The 20,953-nt window shown below is 38.9% G+C and overlaps 1 protein-coding gene across 3 annotated transcripts in view; it reads right to left on the minus strand.

Annotated features, from left to right (window-relative positions):
- Nucleotides 1–1,457: 1,457 nt before the first annotated feature.
- LOC120538770 (cyclin-dependent kinase-like 1) overlaps nucleotides 1,458–20,953 on the minus strand; it is a 73,356-nt gene continuing 53,860 nt past the window's right edge. For all 3 annotated transcript variants that reach the window (XM_039768232.1, XM_039768234.1, XM_039768233.1), the window contains 3 exons: nucleotides 17,669–17,725; nucleotides 15,210–15,368; nucleotides 1,458–3,181 (listed from right to left, as the gene is read on the minus strand). In XM_039768232.1, coding sequence (XP_039624166.1) covers nucleotides 3,083–3,181; nucleotides 15,210–15,368; nucleotides 17,669–17,725 — 315 coding nt within the window. In that variant the 3' untranslated portion in view covers nucleotides 1,458–3,082. The remainder of the gene's footprint in view (nucleotides 3,182–15,209; nucleotides 15,369–17,668; nucleotides 17,726–20,953) is intronic.

Raw genomic sequence — 20,953 nt, forward strand, 5'->3', positions numbered from 1 at the left:
AGATAGATAGATAGATAGATAATATTATAGGCACTGTATAATAGATAGATAGATAGATAGATAGATAGATAGATAATATTATAGGCACTGTATAATAGATAGATAGATAGATAGATAGATAGATAGATAATATTATAGGCACTGTATAATAGATAGATAGATAATATTATAGGCACTGTATAATAGATAGATAGATAGATGGATAGATAGATAGATAATATTATAGGCACTGTATAATAGATAGATAGATAAGATAGATAGATAGATAGATAGATAGATAGATAGATTATAAGGCACTGTATAATAGATAGATAGATAGATAGATAGATAGATAATATTATAGGCACTGTATAATAGATAGATAGATAGATGGATAGATAGATAGATAATATTATAGGCACTGTATAATAGATAGATAGATAGGTAGATAGATAATATTATAGGCACTGTATAATAGATAGATAGATAGATAGATAGATAGATAATATTATAGGCACTGTATAACTGTATAATATAATAGATAGATAGATAGATAGATAGATAGATAGATAGATAATATTATAGGCACTGTATAATAGATAGATAGATAGATAGATAGATAATATTATAGGCACTGTATAATAGATAGATAGATAGATAGATAGATAGATAATATTATAGGCACTGTATAATAGATAAATAAGATAGATAGATAATATTATAGGCACTGTATAATAGATAGATAGATAGGTAGATAGATAGATAATATTATAGGCACTGTATAATAGATAGATAGATAATATTATAGGCACTGTATAATAGATAGATAGATAGATAGATAGATAGATAATATTATAGGCACTGTATAATAGATAGATAGATAGATAGATAGATAATATTATAGGCACTGTATAATAGATAGATAGATAGATAATATTATAGGCACTGTATAATAGATGGATAGATAGATAGATAATATTATAGGCACTGTATAATAGATAGATAGATAGATAGATAGATAATATTAAAGGCACTGTATAATAGATAGATGTACTTTTACTGTAAAAAATGGAGGGGTGACATTTTATAGGAACTCGATAATAAAATAAGAAATATTATATTATGACAAACAGCAATCCCCTCTCAAATACACACCAGAATAACTAAAAAGAAAGAAAACATCTCACTCAGCTAAACATAAAAAGAGCAGTCATTGTCACAGTGGGGCACTATAAAGGCAATGGTCTTGTGTGTAATGTATACGTATTTATCATACGTGTTGAAACACTGTGTGCCATTTCCAGACAGACAATAATGCTAACTTACTTTAGTTATTCTGCATGCTGTTGGTGTCCTTAGGCACATTTACTGCTTTGGGTGTACCAATGACTTAAAATGACATCTCCTGTGACTCTTCTTTAACAACTCAGCAGTTCTTTCCACTGTCTATTTACTGGGTGTGATAAAAGACCATTTAGTAAATATAAAAGGCACTTTATTAGATAAGGTGTGAAAGGTACCATATAATACTGTATACAGATATGAAATGCAGTGCATGACAGATTGATACACAGATAGATAAATATAAAACACACTTTATTAAGCTACAGTGGGTGTTGAAGCCACTTTATTAGATAGATAGAAAATGCACTCTATGATAGATGGATATGAAAGGCACTATATAATAGATACATAGATGTATGGATGTGAAAGGTGCAATATTAGGCAGATAAAAAAAGTGTATAAAGGGCACTATATGATAGATACACAGATAAATATAAAATATACTTTATTAGACAGATGTGAAGGTAATAAACTAGATGGATGTAAAAGACACTATGTGTATATGAAAGGCACTATATAATAGATAGATATAAAAGGCACATTTTTAGACATTGTAGGCATGATATTAGAAAGATATGATGGACATAAGGGTTAATACATAATTAGCAGAAACATAGATGAAGTCATGTAGAAGGCATGAGACGTAAACAGGAAAGACGTAATAGATATAAAAGGCACTATTTCAAAATAGATATGAAAACTACATTACAGACAGCTTGATAGAAGCAAATATTTTGAATATAATGTTACCAGTAACAAAAACTCAAAAATGAAACATTCAGACTCGTTTTTCTTTTCAATGTTTTACTTTCATGGTTAACTGTGGAAAATTTTTACAAAGAGGTTTAAACGGCTAAGCAGAAATGTTCCCATTTACAGAAAAAAACTATTTAAATAACAAGACAGCTGCCAAAAACAGAATGTCTAGTGTAACACACATTGGACATTGAGGGCCACCAAGGACACACACTCATCTTCTCGAAGGCATCTCCCCTCAGTGTTAAGACAACATTACAGATGTGCTGATGCCACATCAGGTGAACAGGCAGGTCACAATTATGAAGTGACACAGTCATAAGCACGCCTAAGGGGGTGCTGGAACATGGTGTGGAGCGATACAGAAGAGTATCTTGTCAGCTACAATCTTTTCCTATTGGTACGCTGCCCTTTGCTTTAACTTATCCAATATGGCAGATTAACACTAATTCTTATGCTTTTCTTATGGGGATGACTGTTCAGGTATTACATGGAGTGGTTTTCAAACACTGTTAGTTGTAAAAAAAAAAAAAAAATGATTAAATAAGAAAGGACTCCTAAGATGAAATGCACCTGCCCCAATTTCAGATCGCATAAGCATTGGTGTGATGGGACGGGGCATCTTCATGTCAGTGTGACTGAATAATATTCTTTACAGCAGGTATAGGATTTTCAAAATGGGAGATACAGTATAACCTCGGCGTTTTTCTCCCAGTTTGCTTCAGTCTGCCAAGTGTACTTTATAAATGGGGGACAGGGGTCAGCTAACTTAATGAGAGGTCAGTGGGATTTAGGACTTTGTGGGCTTTTGGTCAAATTGTGTGATTTGATGTGTATTGGTTTGCAAGTTCATTATATTTTCAGTTGTCCCTTTTTATATCATAAGCCATTAAGGGAACGAGGTCCACGCTATGTTATATTGTGGTCCACTTCAGCACTGCCAGGAGCTCGGACTCTTCCAGCTGTTCCGTATACAGAGAGTGAAGGCTTGTGACCACCGCCGTTAAATGTTAGGGAGGTGATGGTCAAACTTTTTAACCTGCTTCTTCAAATCTGGAGGTGGAGACACATTGCTGCCTGCCAGCTGGGGCAGGTGCTGCATCTGCGGAGTGAAGCAAGACATTTCAAAATGTGAATAACCTCTTGAAAAAATAATTGGGAAAAAAAGAAAGGGAAACATTTAGACAATGATATAAGCTGTTTTTTACAGCGCCTTTATGTAAATTCTGAAACTAGAAGCTATAGGCATCAGAGGTAACCTATGGCACTGGATCTCCAGTTGGCTAACCAACAGGAGACAAAGAGTACAGATAAGAGGAGAATAGAGTGAGGTCCTTTGTGGAGTCTCTCAGGAGTCTGTCCTTGGACCATAACTTTTCTGATTTTACACAGTGAACACAATCCCAGCAAATATAATGTGGTCTACGGCCGGCTTGTCATCCCAGCCAATACCCCCAGGCTGCCAGGTGCAGCATGAAGGTGCCCCGAATACCAGCAGGGAATCATGGACGATGGAGTTTTCCTTTACAGCCCTGCTGGATACCACAGGGGCCAACAGAAGGCGCTACAGGGAGACCCAGAGAATGTACCCTATAACCCGGAAGTACGTTTTAGGCAAAGCGAAAGGGGAAATGACGTACTTCTGGGATGAAGAAGAGGACTTTTTATCTGACCCGGAAGTGATAGGAAGTCACATGGACTGAAGGGTTGGAAACACTTCCGGGTCAGGGAACATAAAAGGAATGAAGGGAAATCGCAGACATCGAGCTGAGGTGGGTGGAAGGGTGGCAACACGTCTGGGAGAGTGGAGGATAAGTGAGAATTGTGTTTAATTTAATGAGTATTGTGGAAAGGAGGGTGCTTTGTGCATATTATATAATTGTAATAAATTCAATTATTGGACTTTTATCTGGTGTCTGACATATTGTCTGAGGATTCAAGGGAGTGATAGCGCCTCCTATCAGTCAGACTAGGATAAAAAAAAAATGTGATGCCACTAAGCAGGGTGTCATTTGACCAGAAGAGCCTAGGACAGGGGTCCTCAATCACGGTCCTGGAGAGCCGCAGTGGCTGCAGGTTTTTGCTCCAACCCAGTTGCTTAATAAAAAGCACTTATTGCTAAAGTAACACTTCTGCTTCACTTTAGTGAATTTGAGCCCTTATTGCTTAATTTTGTCTTAAACAGCTATTTTAATTGCTACTTATTATCAATAACATGCAAATGACAAGAGAGAGGAGCATTTCTCCATTTAGCTTATTTACATTTACACCTGTGTGTATTTATCTGCACTATTGGGTTTAATTAAATACTTGGAAGAAAAATGAAGAGAAAAAAGTGAAGGACTGAGAATTACTCGTCCATTTTAGCCTTCAAATCATTTGCATGATAGAAAGAGAAAGAAAATCTAGGATATGAGAATGAGCTGACATAGCAGAGTTAATTTAATTTCATAGCTTGTTAGTGCTTTATTGACAAGAATTGCTTTCTAATTAAGCAACCAGGTCAGAACAAAAACCCGCAGCCACTGCGGCTCTCCAGGACTGGGATTGAGGACCCCTGGCCTAGGCCAAGGGTGGCCAACACTGATCCTGGACAACCATACTGGCTACAGGTTTTCATTCTTTTTCCTTAATTAGTGACTAGTTTTTGCCACTAATTAATTTTATTTAATGTATTTACTATTTAAGACTCAGACCTGTTAAATCAGGGATGACCAACGTCAGTCCTAGTGGGCCGCAGTGGCTTCAGGTTTTTGTTCCAACCCAATTGCTTCATGAGAAACCATTCATTATTGATGAAGCACTTATTTCTCAAGTGATACTTTTCTGCTTCATTTTAGTTGTCTCGCTTGTTAAGATTTTCAACCCTTAATTGCTTATTTTAATCTTAAACAGCTATATTCATTGTTTCATCTGCTCCTTATTAGCAATAAGATGCAAATGATAAAAGAACTATTTGGTTTAATTAAGTACTCATAAGGAAACTGCAGGAAAAGCGAAGCACTGAAAATTACTCATCTGTTTTAGGCATCAGATCATTTGGATGATACATTTATCATTAGAAAGGAAAAAAAAGGAAAGGAAAAGAATGAACTGGCATGCTATATAATTAAATAAGATCTGTTATTGGTGAGGATTAGCTTCTAATTAAGCAACTGGGTTTGAACAAAAACCTGCAGCCACTGTGGCTCTCCAGGATCAGAGTTGGCCACCCCTGGCCTAGGCAGACAACTTGCTCTCATAATTCTTAAAAGACCCACAAGAGGGCGCTAACACTCTACCCTTAACATTAATAGAGCAGAAAGTGCCATTGATTTATGTTCTATGTTGTAAACCTAATATTTTTTGTGGTGTTTCTCATTAAGAATGTTCGTACAAACATTAGGAAGTTTTTCTTCACACGGAGAACCATAGACACATGGAATAAGCTACCAAGTAGTGTGGTGGACAGTAGGACTTTAGGGACTTTCAAAACTTGACTTGATTAAATTTTGTAAGAATTAAGTGGAGAGGACCAGCAAGCTTTTTTGGGCTGAATGGACTGTTTTTATCTTGATTGTTCTAATGTTATGATGTGCTCCCGGACTCAGCCACAAACCTTCATCTGCCTATCCTATTTTTTTATCCACAACAGGAATAACAATGTGTTTAATAAAAGTGTTGAATTCTTGAATAAAAATAAGACAAAAATTCTGGTACGGATATGCAAATATAAAGCAAATGTTTAAAAAAAGCGTTGTTTTTTATTTGAATGTATATGTTTAAGTTCAGATAAACTAACCAGTGTGTACATGAAGATGTGAAATAGCGTCATTAGGGAACTTTGTTGTCTAACTTGTATTTCATTATTAGCTTAAAATAAGTTAAGATTGTCACGTAGTAAGACCAAGTGAAATTCTCAGTCTTCTGTGTTTTTTGACTAATATCAATTACTAAAAACAGTCATCAAGAAAGTACCGTTATAAGTGTGATGCAGATGCCATACAACTTTTGTAAGAGGCAGATAACATATGGCTTTTAAGACAGAGAGATGATAAACAGCTTTTCTACGAGAAGCATCACACTGTCAGAGGACAAAAGTACAGCATTACCTAAAATGCACCCCGATAACCAAGGCTTGGTCATGATGGTGGCGCATACATTTAAAGAACACCTTAGTTGGATTAAGAAGAACGGACTCTCAAAATTACACTGACATCTCTCTCTGAAACAAAGCTTGCTAAATGGCCACTGCTTTGAATCATTCAGGTTGTATGTTTTCATCTATTTTTGACTCCTAGTGTTTGATGCCTGGTTTTGATGCAAATACACAAACGTATTGATTAAAGTTTTAGTATTACAATGGTACCTCTGGTCACAACCGTAATTCGCTCCAAAACTCTGGTCGCAACCCAAACGTAATTTCCTCATAAGATTGTATGTAAATACAATTAATCCATTCCAGACTGTACGAACTATATGTAAATATATCTTTTTTTAAGCACAAAAATAGTTAATTATACCATAGAATGCACAGTGTAATAGTAAACTAAATGTAAAAACATTGAATAACACTGAGAAAACCTTGAACAACAGAGAAAACTAACATTGTAAGAGTTTGCGCTAGACCCTTATGAACCGCTCGCTGTAAACACTTTTTTTATGAGTTTTAAGCACAGGAAAAAATAATTAAATGCCACTTCTCTTGCAAAACTTTTCAAACCATCCTCTACTGGCTTTAAATTCCTCACCTTCACCACTTGAAGAAGGATTTTTTTTCAGCAAATCGCCATGAATCTTCCTGGCTTTCTCACATATGATTGCCTCACTTAAGCTATACCCTGCAAGTTGCTTCTCGTTCAACCACACTAGCAACAGTTTTTCCACCTCTTCCAGCACTTGAAGCCTCTGCTTGGTTAACATCGTAACTCCTTTTGCAACATCAACTGCTTTGTTAGGCCCTGTACACGCAAACAAAAGAAAATGGGAAACGGAGAATGGGAAATAATTGGCGCGTATAAACTGGCCGCCAGTGATTTTGTTCGCCACCAGATGGTCGTGAACAGATGCAAAATTTTTGCAAACTTTTTGATCGTAACCTGATTTGTACGTGTTTGGAAATGTTCGTGACCAGAGGTTCTACTGTATCTCACTTAAACCTACTTTATTTATTGATATCATCTATCCCAGTGTGCTTGTTCTAGTGATTTGTTATTTGTGGCTCTTTCAAAGTTAGCAATCAGGAAATCAAAGGAAAAGGGTAACCTGGCAGAACCTCTTGGTCTTTCAGGTGTAACAATGTGAGAGCTGAAGGACACAGGCGTACCTCCCTCTGGCCCTTGCTGATGTATTGAAGCTGAGGTAGCCAGCCAGCCCTATCAAAGTAGCTTATCTGGGAAGTCCTGGCAGGAGTGCAACCCTTGAGGTGGCATCTGGTCTTTGCTAAGGTAGTTTGAACATGTAGCTCTTGCACAAGTAGCGATTTGGGCATCACGACAGGAGTGTGACTCATGAGCTAAGGTACTGGCGCTAAGGTAGCCAGCCTGAACCCTTACGGAGATATTGAAGCTGAGGTACTAGGCCTCAGTAACTGCTGCCTGTGGTGAGAATGAGTGATAAGTAAGTGTTAAAGAAGTAAGTATTAAGGGGTGTACACATAAATCAAAACTAGTAATTTAGGCATTTCCAGCATTAACTTGTCCACCAATATAAAAAGTACCTTAGATGTGAAAGTGACTTTCATGAACACTTTAACATGATATGTTCTGCACTCCTGGTTTGGAAATCTTAATGTCAGGTACGAAAACAGAGTAAATCAAATTGTAAAATGGAGCATTAAAATGCCAAGATCTCAACAGTTCAATCCCACAGACCTGGTCAATATGCAAGAGTTACAGAAAGCAGAGTGTATTCAGTCAAAGAGGACTCACCCAATACATTCACAATTCTAGTTATTGACATCGGGTCACAAATTCAATGTTCTCAAAATAAAATCTCCTAAATAAGTTCAACTTTAATAAACATCTGTAGGCTTAAATCAGAGGATGAAGAGCGATCATTTGGATCAATCATCAGCCAAGAAATGTGGTATTAACTTTTATATCTAACATGTTTGATCTACGTTTTCACCGTTTTATGCTTACTGCCATATTATTTTTATGTTTGGTAGCTGTATTCTTCATTGATGTGTTTTTAATGTTATCTCATGGTCTCTCTGTAAAACCTGCTGACAAACCAAATTTCCATCTTGAACAATAACATTTATTTGAAAACAGCTATTTCAAATGATCTCCATCTGGGTGTGTTCACAGGTGGGTTCCGCAATATGCTTGGCACCTTGTCTGGGGTGGTTTGATGCCTTACGCCCAGTCCTACCAGTATCATTTCCAGCACCTGTGACTTTGACTTGGATTAAGTGGGTAAATTACTTCTTGCCTGGCTAGAGATACATAAAGGATGGACCAGCGGAAGCCAGAGGCCAGGAGCAGTTCCATCCTCTATATGACAGTTGGCACTGGTCCTCCTGAGGCAACCCAGTTTGGACACCTGCAGGAGTACACGGGAGTTGTGTAGTCCAGAAGTTCAGTCTTGTTGGGGTCCCTGGGTGACGTTAGAGTGGGCTGTCAGGGGAGGTCTTCCTTCTGTTTGCAAGAGGACACACTATGTCATTGAAGGCATTTCCAGATCCAGCTTAAATGAAGCCCGTCAAATCAACTGGATGATTCAGAGTCGATAGGCAGCAGGCAATATCCAAAATAAGGAACAGAAGGAAAGAAAGAAAAGACAATTGATTGTAATTGTGGCTGGTTGTTTCTGCACATTTGGGGATTCATATTTTGTGAAATAAAATCCTTTCTTTGAACCCAAGACTATTGTGTCTTGGGTGTTGGCTCAGTGGAACCCCTTTGTGGCCACAAAGTCATTTTTTTCAGTGAATTCACATTCAAAGGTGTCATAAGTAAATGCCATCACATGAATTCTTCATTGACATTTTACAAAAACATCTATAAAAAGCTGAATATGTATTGCCTATCCCTATTACGATGTCTTAACTCCTGGTTGGGATGCCATCTTTGAGTAAGTTTTTAATAAGATGGTGTGGGTTTCCTCAAGGATTTCCACTCTCAGTCTTTGGTACAAACACATGCTGTTAGCAGCATTTCCTACACATGTACTCAGTGTGGAAGTAGCAGTGCTTTCAAAAGGTGTCTAGCACCTTGAACCTGCTGTTGACAGGGTAAGCACTGACTTCCTGTACTAGAAAAATGGATTAAAAAAACTGATCCATGTGGTTGGTGGGCTGTGCTTAGGAATCCACTTAGGGAGGTATGGAACCAGAGACAGCAGTCGCAAAAAGGAACTCGGGCCACTGGATTCACTAGCAGCCTGATATGCCACTTTACTAAAAGAGAGCTGTGTCACCTTAATGGCCAGCTGCACTGCTAACTGTGAAAGCATTTCTCACATAGCGGTGGGTTCTCCTCTGTGTGACAGCAATGCTCATGTCAGCTCAGGGCGTTTGGATTACATAGCAGCCACCCTACCTCTATGCCAGAGATGTTATCTTTCAGTGAAATGTCAGGACAAGCTGCTATTGAGTCCTGAGTTCAAGCTCTTCTGTCATCTCAGGATAATTGTGTGGCTGAAGGTGGGTGTCTCCATGAGCAGAAACACAAGCACACCTTACACCTTTATCAAAACAGACATGTTACACTATCCCCACAAACAGTAAGGCAAAGCAGCCATTAAAGAAAGGATCCTGAAGGCTATTCTAAATTATAAAAAAAGACTATCAACTTGACTAAACAAGCAGTGCAATTACAATAAAGGCAGTGGGAAGCTCTCTCTTGGCAGGACCGGGGTCAACTGTGAACAGCATATACACAGAAACATGCGGAGGACAAACAGTTTATATGATCCTTATTGTCACAAGTGGAGATTACAGTGAAGTTCTTACTTGCATGTGCTAATCAACATGCCACACTCCATGGTACCTCCAAATCTGTAAAACATCAGTGACCATGGCATTGGACTATGGACATGAGCATTAGAGGACCTCTTAGCTTATAAAAAGTCAGGCTCAACTCTACCAGATGCTGCCTGATTAGCCAGCACCAAACCTTATGTCCCACCAAGCAATGCTGATTTTTTTTAGGTGAGTTACGGTATACATGTATAGCATCTTATAGCAGCAACATTATGTGCTGAATGCATACAATGGATAGAGGAATACTAAGACCTGTTCAGTTTATACACACTTTATTGAAGACTTAACTTTAAACTAACACATATGCCCATTTTTCTTACAAATCTACACTCATTATCCCGTAATGACAAAGTGAGAACATCTTTTCAGAAAGCTTTGCAAATTTATAAAAAATCAAAAACTGAAATCTATAATTTTAAGTATTCAGACCTTTAATTAAGTACTTTGTAGAAGCCCCTTTGGAAGCAATTCCAACTTTCCATCTTCTTTGTTAAGTCTCTACAAGGTTTGCACAGCTACATTTGGGCATTCCCATTCTTCCTGGCAGATCCTCTCAAGCTCCATTAGTTTGGGTAGGAAATATCTGTAAGCTGCCATCTTCAGGGCTCTCCACAGATGTTCTACGGTGTTTAAGTCTGAGCTTAGACTGTGCCACTCAAGGACAGTAAGAGACTTGCTTCCCACAAAGCCATTCCAGTATTGCCTTGGCTGTACACTCCAAGTCATTGTTGTGTTGAAAGGTGAACTATCACTGTAACCTGAGGTTGCTTCTATCTAGCCACTCTACTATAAACGCCTGATTGATGGGGTGCTGCTGAGATGGTCTCCCTTTTAACAGGTTATCCCATCTCAGCACAGAACTTCTTAAGCTCTGTTGAAGAGACAACTGGGTTCTCCCTGATCAAGGACCTTCTTGTCCAGTTACTCAGTTTGACCAGACAGCCAACTCTAGGAAGAGTCACGGAGGTTCTAAAATTCTTTGATTTCACAACTATTGAGACCACTGTGTTCTTGGGAATACTGAAAGCTTTGGAAATGATTTTATCTTCTAGACCTTATCTACGCCTCACCACAAATTGATCACAAAGGTCTATAGAGAGGTCCATGGGTCTGATGGCTTTGTTTTTGTCATGACATACAGTGTGAATTGTGGGCCCTTCTACAGACAGGTGTGTGCCTTTCTAAATGATGTTCAGTCAATTCAGTTTGCCACAGATGGACCTGACCTCAACTTGGAGTATGACAGCAAAAGGTCATTTACATATAGTAAATGAATGAAAGAGTTCAGTTTTAGGTTTTGAATAAATTTGCAAATGTTTCTGAACATGTTTTTACTTTGTCATTATGGGTTATTGAGTGTAGATCAATGGGCAAAAATTGCAGATGTATCCATTTAAATTAAATCTACAACACAATAATGTGTGCAGAAAATGAAGGGACCCAAATACTTTCTGAATGCACTGTACATGGTGTTATGTGGGTCAAGTTAGACTAACATATCCAGTAACAGGGTCCATCCTCAGAATTGTCCTACTCCACAGTGCCTGATGGAAATATCTTCAGTAGGCAACTGGCCAAAAGTTACCAGACGCTGATCAGGAGTTTCAGACATGTCTACCCAGGTGGAGCTTGCCAGGAAAGCTGCCATTTGGCCTTGAGTCTTCTCAGCTTCTTGATGGACTCAAAAGGTTTTTATTTTTCCACCGCTATCACGTCACTAAGGCTCCTTAAATAATTCACACTTCAACTTAGCTAAAAAGTTCATCAAGCTTCTCTTTTCAGCTCGGACACCATCTTAGCAGGCACCTTAGGTCATGGGAGGGCCAAACCATCAGCGAAGGGTTATAAAGTCGTCTGGGTTTCCAGTCCAGTTTGTAACTCTGCACACCCGGCACTTTCAATTTATGTGTTTTACAACAGCTAAGAAACTTAATGGAGTGCTTTGTTAAAAAAAGGTTTTGGACTTAAAGCAGCAACAATGAAGAAGACAACTGATTAATGGAAAAACGCACTGAACGCCTTCCATTAAAATCTATACTCTTAGCCTTAAATTTTACACCGTTTGGCTTGCTCTCTCTCTCAAGGGTGGGGATCGATCTGTTCTTAGCATAATTCTTTTTTTTTGTAAAAACTTGATTGCTATGTATTGATTGTAATAAAATTAATAAATAAATAAATTAAAAAAAAAAAAAAAAATCTATACTCTTTAATCCAAAGAAAATCATGACATGGCTTTTATAAAATCATTAATTTCAAAATGAAATTCAGGAAACAACCTATCTAATCTAGACCAGGTTTGTGGGGTGTGGTGAGACTATCCCAGCTAGCATAGGGTGCAAGGCCGGAATAAACCCTGGACGCGACGGTATTCCATCACTTGGCGACACCACACACAAACACCCAAACACCAAACAAACGCTAGTGTCACCAATTCACCTAACCTGCATGTCTTTGGATAGTGGGAGGATACTGGAACACCCAGACCACACATACATGGGGAGAACATGTAAACTGCACACAGGGAGGACACGAGACGTGAACCCTGGTTGACTTACTGTGTAGCACCAATGCCACAACTGCCCCATCATGCTGCCCTCTTCAGTAAAAACACATCACATCTTAAACTTTGATTAAACATTTTGTAAACCTTCTGTAAAATCGCTTATTTTAAAATATGATAAGACACATTAACTGCCGTTTGTAAAAATCACCAATGGCTTTTTCATTTGCATTGCTTGAATTCGGACTCACCACAATTCTCATGACAAAATTCTACTGAAAATCACAAATTATAAAAAGTGATGAAGTAGATTAAAAGTGTTGCTAGTAACATTACTTATTTTAAATTGTGGCTAAACACATTACGTGTCCTAAGCTGGGATGAAACATATTAAACACCCTTTGTCAAACACATTCAAATTCATTGGGTGAATCATGAGTTACCTTATCTACATCGAATACCCTGAAACAGCTATAACATTGCAATTTGAAGGCAGTCATCAATAGCCCCCACATTTTAGTCACATCTTGTAACTTACAGGTCATTGTATAAAGGGTGGTGTTAAAGTGTGATGCACGTGAACGTTGTTCAGTGATGCCCAAATGATACTTCTTCAGAAGACTTGACTTGGATATTATAGAAAGAAGATCACTACAATCATGTGCTTTATCAAGTAAAATTAAGCAAACATCAGTCCTACCCTCATTACAGACTGCTAGACAAGGGAGTGCTTCATAGGTTCTGAATCAGTTGAAACTGAGGGAGAGGTGAGATTCACACCTGGTGGCATGGATCATGGACTATCTTACAGACAGACCTCAGTATGTGCGTCTCGGGAACTGCAGGTCTGACATTGTGGTCAGCAACATAGGAGCGCCGCAATGGACTACTTTCTCCAGTCCTGTTCAGTCTATAAACATCGGACTTCCAATACAACTCAAAATCATGGCAAGTGCAAAAGTTCGCTGACGACACTGCTATCGTGGGCTGCATCAGGAGTGGGAAGGAGGAGAAGTATAGGAAGCTAATCAAGGACTTTGTTAAATGGTGCGACTCAAACCACTTACAACTGAACACCAGCAAGACCAAGGAACTGGTGGTGGATTTTAGGTGGACCAGGCCCCTCATGGACCCCGTGATCATCAGAGGAGACTGTGTGCAGAGGGTACAGGCCTATAAATACCTGGGAGTGCAGCTGGATGATAAATTTGACTGGACTGCCAATACTGATGCTCTGTGTAAGAGAGGTCAGAGCCAACTATACTTCCTTAGAAGGCTGGCGTCCTTCAACATCTGCAATAAGATGCTGCAGATGTTCTACCAAACAGTTGTGGCGAGTGCCCTCTTCTACGCGGTGGTGTGCTGGGGAGGCAGCATAAAGAAGAGGGACGCCACACGCCTGGACAAACTTGTGAGGAAGGCAGGCTTTATTGTAGGAATAAAGCTGGAAAGTTTAACATCCGTGGCGGAGTGATGTACGCTGAGCAGGCTCCAGTCAATCATGAAGAATCTATTGTATCCACTAAACAGTGTCATCTCCAGGCAGAGGAGCAGCTTCAGCGACAGACTTTTGTCACTGTCTTGCTCCACTGACAGACTGAGGAGATTGTTCCTCCCCCACACTATGCGACTCTTCAATTCCACCCATGGGTAAATGCTAACCTTATTCAAAGTTATTGTCTGTTTTTACCTGCATTTTTATTACTCTTTAATTTAAAATTGTTTTTTGTATCAGTATGCTGCCGCTGGATTATGTGAATTTCCCCTTGGGATTAATAAAGTATCTATCTATCTATCTATCTATTTTATAGAATGGAGGAGGACACCCCTAGAAATATACTGACATCACTTCTGCCCTACTACCAGAAGTCCTGTTTCTTCTTGTCTTCTGGTTCTGTATATAATGAAGACAGAAACCAGAATTCCAAATTCAAATCGGAACCAACTTTAGATAAGGACAGACCCCTCCTACAAAAAATTACTCTCTGAATCTGGCAATAGCTATTTTTCAGCCAGAAGTCTTAGTCTGGTGCGATTACTCACATATTTTTGGTTATTGTGCATTAAGCTGGACTGCAGTTCTCATTTCGACTCTTTCTCCTTTTATTAGAAGGCTCACACTCTGTCTTTACCATCAAAATTGAAAGAGGTCAAATGGGGCAACAATATGAAAATAATGGGACTGAAAAAACATGAGGCTATAGGGATCTTTAAGGTACAACATGGAAACATCCAGGCCAAATATTATCATACTGACATTGCCAGCGATGCAGGGGTGTATTTTTGAGAAGTGCAAAAAATGCAGCCACACTTGATGAAATGTGATCTTAACATTTTTCCAATGAACATCGGAAGCTTAGAAGGGAACAGTCAGCAACACACAATCACGTCATAAGAGCTTCACGCTCAGAAGTAGTAGATGGTCATCTTCTAAAAATCTTCTAAGCCTCCTTTAAGAAGTTTAAATAATATGAAGGATATAGAAATTAACTTAAATGTAACCATTTCACAATACAGATGGCTGCAGCCCTCTTGCTTCTATGTCTTACATGACGTTTGTATGTTAAGGAAATCTTTCTTTGGTGAGTTGAGATTTGGCCTTACATTCAAGTTAAACATTAATTGCAAAAAGGAAGAATAAGACAGATGTCTGCCAAATCTTACCAGAGCCCTCCGCCGTATGGCCTTTTCATGTTTGCCTTTAGTGCGGTCAGTGTCCCGAGCTCCATTATCTGCTTCATCAATTCGCTGGCTTTCAAAGTAGGGCAGGTCCAGCAACGCCTCACAAGACATGCGGCCAGCTGGATCCATTACTAAGCAGGCCTGCAAAGACAGACAGTACATTAGAGGTCATCCTATGTTTAACTTGCATCTCATTTCCTAGCCCAGATAAGAATTCTGAACATCTTGTGAGGGGCTATACAATTAGAAAGTGTGTGTGAATACCATGGGGTGCAGAGCACCCCAAACACCCAGCACAACAGTTGCAGACACAAGTTTTAGCACACGTTTCATTTTTTCTTTGTGGGAAACGCCTTCCCTCCATTTCCCACTTTTAGAGCACAGTTCATAAGCACGTTACACAGTACAAAGCACGGTTTCCTTCTTCATCCTCTTCTCTTTCCCCCCTTATTCTTTCTGTCTCCACTTCTCCTGGCAAGCTTTGTCCACCTCCTCCCAACTCTAGCTCTTTGAGTAGTGTCCGCTGGCTCATTTTATAGGGCACTCGGAAATGCTCCAGGTGTTCCACAACCTTCTTATGGCATCACTTCTGGGTGTGCCGTAAGCGCTACCACAAAGAGCTCAGCCGTACCTGCAGCACCCCCTAGCAGTGCTCACGGAACGCAAAAGGGTTGCTCCAAACTCCAACTCACAGCATGCCCTGTGGGAATCCGTGATGCTGTAGCAACCCAGAGGGGATGACCTCTAGCATCCCAGGGAAAAGAATGCCCCAAACGTGCTCTCTCCCTCAGTCCTTCAACCCAGCTGGTGTCCCGGCCGGGTAATGGCCCTGGCCATCCGTCACATGTGAAAGATGATGCATTTTACAGTTCAAGTTTAAGTTTATTGTAATGTGCACCTAGAACAATGAAGTGTAATTTGCATGTCTCCTCAGAATACTGGCAGTGGTACATGGTTTTGTCTCACCCTGGACGCTAGATGGTATCCCCCCCAGATTACAGCATTGCCACAGACTCCTATAGGGCATCTTGAGGAAATAGAGTTTCCCAACTCAGCCCTGTTGGGTTACGTGGGTGCCACCAGGGAGTACTGAGGGGTTAGGCAAGCCCTAAATTTTTGAGCTCCAACCACACCCAGAAGTGCTTCCAAGCTATAGCTTCAGGACTCTGGAAGTGCTTCCAAGTGTTACATGGTCTGGAGGAATCAGAGCTTGCCAGAGGAGCAGAGAAGGCAGAGAGAGAGAGAGAGAGAGAGAGAGAGAGAGAGAGAGAGAGAGAAGACAATGGAGAGATGACAGAGAATTACAGAGCACTGTGTGCTATATTGAAACTGCAATTGTGGTTGTGGTGTGGGGAACGATTGCTTTGGAAGAGTTTCCACAATAAAAGCTCTCTGATATGACTTGCATATTTGTACATAGAAATCTGCAAAGGGTGAAAATAAGTCATGTATCTTAAAATAGTTTTTTATTCTTAAACTTTCAACAACTTACTAGGTGTCATGATCACAGGAAAAATAATTAGACATTCAGGAATCAAAGCTCATAGTTATGAAAAACTGTTCTTCCTTCATAGTTAATCTACCTCCCGCAACATCATTTGCTATATGTTGACTTTGATTCCTGTACGAGCAGTCAGAGAAGGGAGGAGAGTGGATGAGACTACGTGGGAGGTGTGGAAGGAGACAAAGAGAATATATTGTAATATACTGTTGTGGAAAGGAATTTGGAGGTCTGTGAAGGTACTGTAAAATAAAAACATCTTCCAGTTAAACCCAAGACAGTGCCGTGTAGTTGTGCCTCAGGGTTTAGTGGCTCGGTAGTCTCCCCTACTGGTCACAATACACACAGACTGAAATAGCCTACTAGGAATGACACATTGACTAGCACTGTCAACAATGAATTTTTATTTTAATATATTTGTCTGAAAATTTTATCTATAGCAATTTACATATTGGGATACAGAATGATTGGATCAAACAGGTCAGGAACTGAATTGGCAAATGTATGGTTTAAAGCTTAACATTGTTAGCCCTGATTTGTCAAGTTAAATTTTATCTATACAATATGACTTATTAAAAATGTTACCTTTTGTACTCTGTGACCTCCAATTATTGCATTTATTTACAACCACCTGTGACTGTTCTGGCCAATGAATCTTGAATGGGATTCCAACCCCTACATCTTTCTTTGGTTAAGAATACATTTTAGTGGAATAAATATACATTTGATTTACCAATTGATTGTTTTTGGGCAACATCAAAGAAAATGGATTAATAACAGCTAGTGTTCAGCTCATCTCCATGGCCACTACTCATTTAATGATTTCTCAGTTCACCATGCTGTTGTTCAATCACAGTACTGTTTGAACTTAATTTTGCTGTAACATGCTTTATCATAATGCTTGTTATGAAAGGCACCATAATGACTAACTGAATATTACCTTCATCACACAAAGAGCCTGTGGGGAGGCATTATGGAAACGTTTCTCTAGGGGCTCCTGGGGATGAAAACAAAAAGTTAAGTTTCAAACAAGACTGAAAGACTGGGAATATAATTGTAGTAAATTTTATCTGAAAGGTACAAGGTTTAGTAATCACAATGTCAAAATGTCAGACTCTCACCAGTGCACCAAACCTAATCTAATCTAATCTGTGACCTTCTGGTAATTGGGGGTCCTATTTGTGCTCCAGTGGTGGATGAACAGTGAAATCTTACTCTGGTACTTGGTAATATACAATTAGCTCTATACAAAGTTGTAACTTAGAATAGGTCATGTCATTTTCTAACCTTCTTAATTCAGAACAGGGGCACAGGGATTGCTGGGCGCGTTTATATGTTATGTGTCCTGCAGTATATTCAGTTCAGGTTTTCCGGCCGACAATGTAGATAGCTTCACCTGCCAAAAGTGTTTAGTTAATTTAGAGTTGGTCGGGAAAATACGCGAATTGGAGGACCGCGTTAGGAATCTAATAGCGATTAGGCAAACCGAAAATTGGATAGACTCGGTTTGTTTAAACAATTCGGCTACATCTGATTCGCTTCAGTCTCTCCAGGTCCCACTGTAGTCAGTGCGCGGCCGAAATCAGCAGCACCAATTCAGCCACAGGGCGAGTGGGTAACAGTAAGATGGGGGTCTAAGTATCCAAAATGTAGTCCCCAGCACCCAGGTCACCAATTCGACCCAGAACAGGTTCTCAGCTCTCCAGCCTGTGAAAACTGAGAATAATAAAGTGCTCATAATTGGCGATTCCATAGTGCGGGATGTAGGAATTCCAAACTATGTTAAACCAGCAGTTAATGCTACGTGCCTCGCAGGGGCCAAGATTTCTGGCATAAAGGCGCATTGGACCGTGTTCGACGATGAAGTATCTACCTTATTGCTGCATGTCGGCACTAATGATATTTATTTACAGCAATCTGAGGTATTAAAGCGGAACTTCATCTCTCTATGCACCAAAGCTAAAACAAAATGTCGGAATTTAATTGTATCTGGTCCCTTACCAAGATTATATAGAGGGGATGTGATTTATAGCAGATTGCATTCCTTTCACTGCTGGCTAGAAACCTGGTGTGCAAATAAAAGCATAGCATTTGTGAACAATTGGGATGATTTTTGGGAAAGGCCTGGATTTTTCAGAAGAGATGGTCTTCATCCTAACTGGAGGGATCTTATGTATTATCCCAAAATATGGCAGCAAAACTGCCTGGTTGACTGATTAGAGCACCATCCAGGCCGCAGTCATGTGATCTTAAATCACAGGCTGTTCTTTATCCCACCTGTTATTTTCCTGAAGCTGTTACCCATAATCCCTGTTGTGGGGCATCCAGTAAATTTAGTCTTGATACAAACCATAAATTAATTGATAACCACAAAATAAGGTGTATAATTAGACCAAGGGATAAAACCAGACACTCCACCAGGGGCATCTGTAATAGAAATTTAATTCAAATTAAAACAAAAAAATATCAGCAGTTCAGAAAGAACCATGCAGTTTTAAATGCTGTTTATTGAACATTCGCTCTCTTGGCACTAAAGCTGTTTTGGTAAATGATATATATTAAGTACAAAATCTGATCTGTGTCTTCTTACTGAAACCTGGCTTAGTAAATATGACACTGTTCCCTAGCTGAGGCGTCACCAGATGGATACTGTTCCTTCATAAGTCTAGAGATTCTGGTCGAGGAGGAGGCCTTGGAATAATTCATTGTAACAAAATGCAAATCACTCCTAAAAATTTAGGCAACTTTACATCCTTTGAGGCATTCATTTTAAATATTAAAACAGATTCCAACACAATTATAGTGCTAGTCTACAGACCACCAGGGCCATATTCATTGTTCATGACTGAATTTAGCAACCTTCTGTCTGATTTGGCTATAAATTATGATCACGTAGTTCTGATGGGGATTTTAATGTACACATTGATGTGGAAACTGACACTTTTAGCAAATGTTTTACTTATTTGTTAAATTCAGTAGGATTTTGTCAGATTGTCAAAGGTCCAACTCATAATCATAACCATACATTAGATTTAATTATAACTTACAAAGTTGAAATTCAAAATTTAAATATTACTCCATTAAATGTAGTTATTTCCGATCACTTCTTAATTACATTTGATTTAGTTCTGCCCATGCCAATGCACTCACAGATTAAAACAAAGACAGTGCGACATCTAGATTGTAATTCTGCTTCAAAATTTATAGATACCTTGAGTAAGTCGAGTGTAATTGTGGAAAACCATTTAGATCAGTTAACATCAAATGTAAACGTGGAAAACAATTTAGATCAGCTAACATCACATTATAATGTGACCTTGAGAGATGCTCTGGACACAGTGGCTCCCCTAAAAACAAAAGTGATCAAAGCACATAGAAACTCTCCCTGGTTTAATGAAAATACTCGAGCTCTTAAATTAGAGTGTCGAAAACTGGAGCGCAGATGGAGAACAACAAAGCTACATGTCTTTCAAATTGCATGGACAGAGAGTGTTAATAAATATAAAAAGCCCTCTTTAAAGCTCGCTCAGAATACTATTCTACATTAATAGATAGCAATAATAAAAATCCTAGGGTACTTTTAGAGCAGTGGCTAAATTAACAAATGGGAATTCAGATCAACAGTGCAAAATACCAACAGATATTAGCAGTACAGACTTTATGAACTTCTTCAATGAGAAAATTAAAAATATAAGATCACAGATCTCAGCATCACAGTACAAACCAAATACTAGCTTAGCAGACCCTGCTCACATTGCATTCAGCACTTTAATAATTTTAATCCTGTAACTGAGCAGGAAGTCGTAACTTTAATTTCGAAAATGAAGCCCACTACTTGTTCCCTAGATCCAGTGCCAACAAAACTAGTAAAAGTGCAATGGATGTTCTTGCAGCCTATTCTAACATTATCAATAGTTCATTACTGCATGGCACGTACCTGATGCACTAAAAGTGTCAGTCATTAAACCTTTACTTAAAAAGTCAGACCTAGACCCACACATACTAAATAACTATAGGCCTATTTCAAATTTACCATTTCTCTCTAAAATACTAGAAAAGTAGTCGCCAGTCAGCTTCAGTCACACCTTACGCATTACAATTTATTTGAGAAATTCCAGTCTGGCTTTCGCACTGGTCATAGTACAGAAACGGCACTAACACGGGTTGTAAATGACATTCTGATATCCTCTGATGAAGGAAATTCCACTGTAATTATGTTGTTGGA

This window comes from Polypterus senegalus, chromosome 11 (assembly GCF_016835505.1).
Source record: "Polypterus senegalus isolate Bchr_013 chromosome 11, ASM1683550v1, whole genome shotgun sequence".
NCBI lineage: Eukaryota > Metazoa > Chordata > Cladistia > Polypteriformes > Polypteridae > Polypterus > Polypterus senegalus.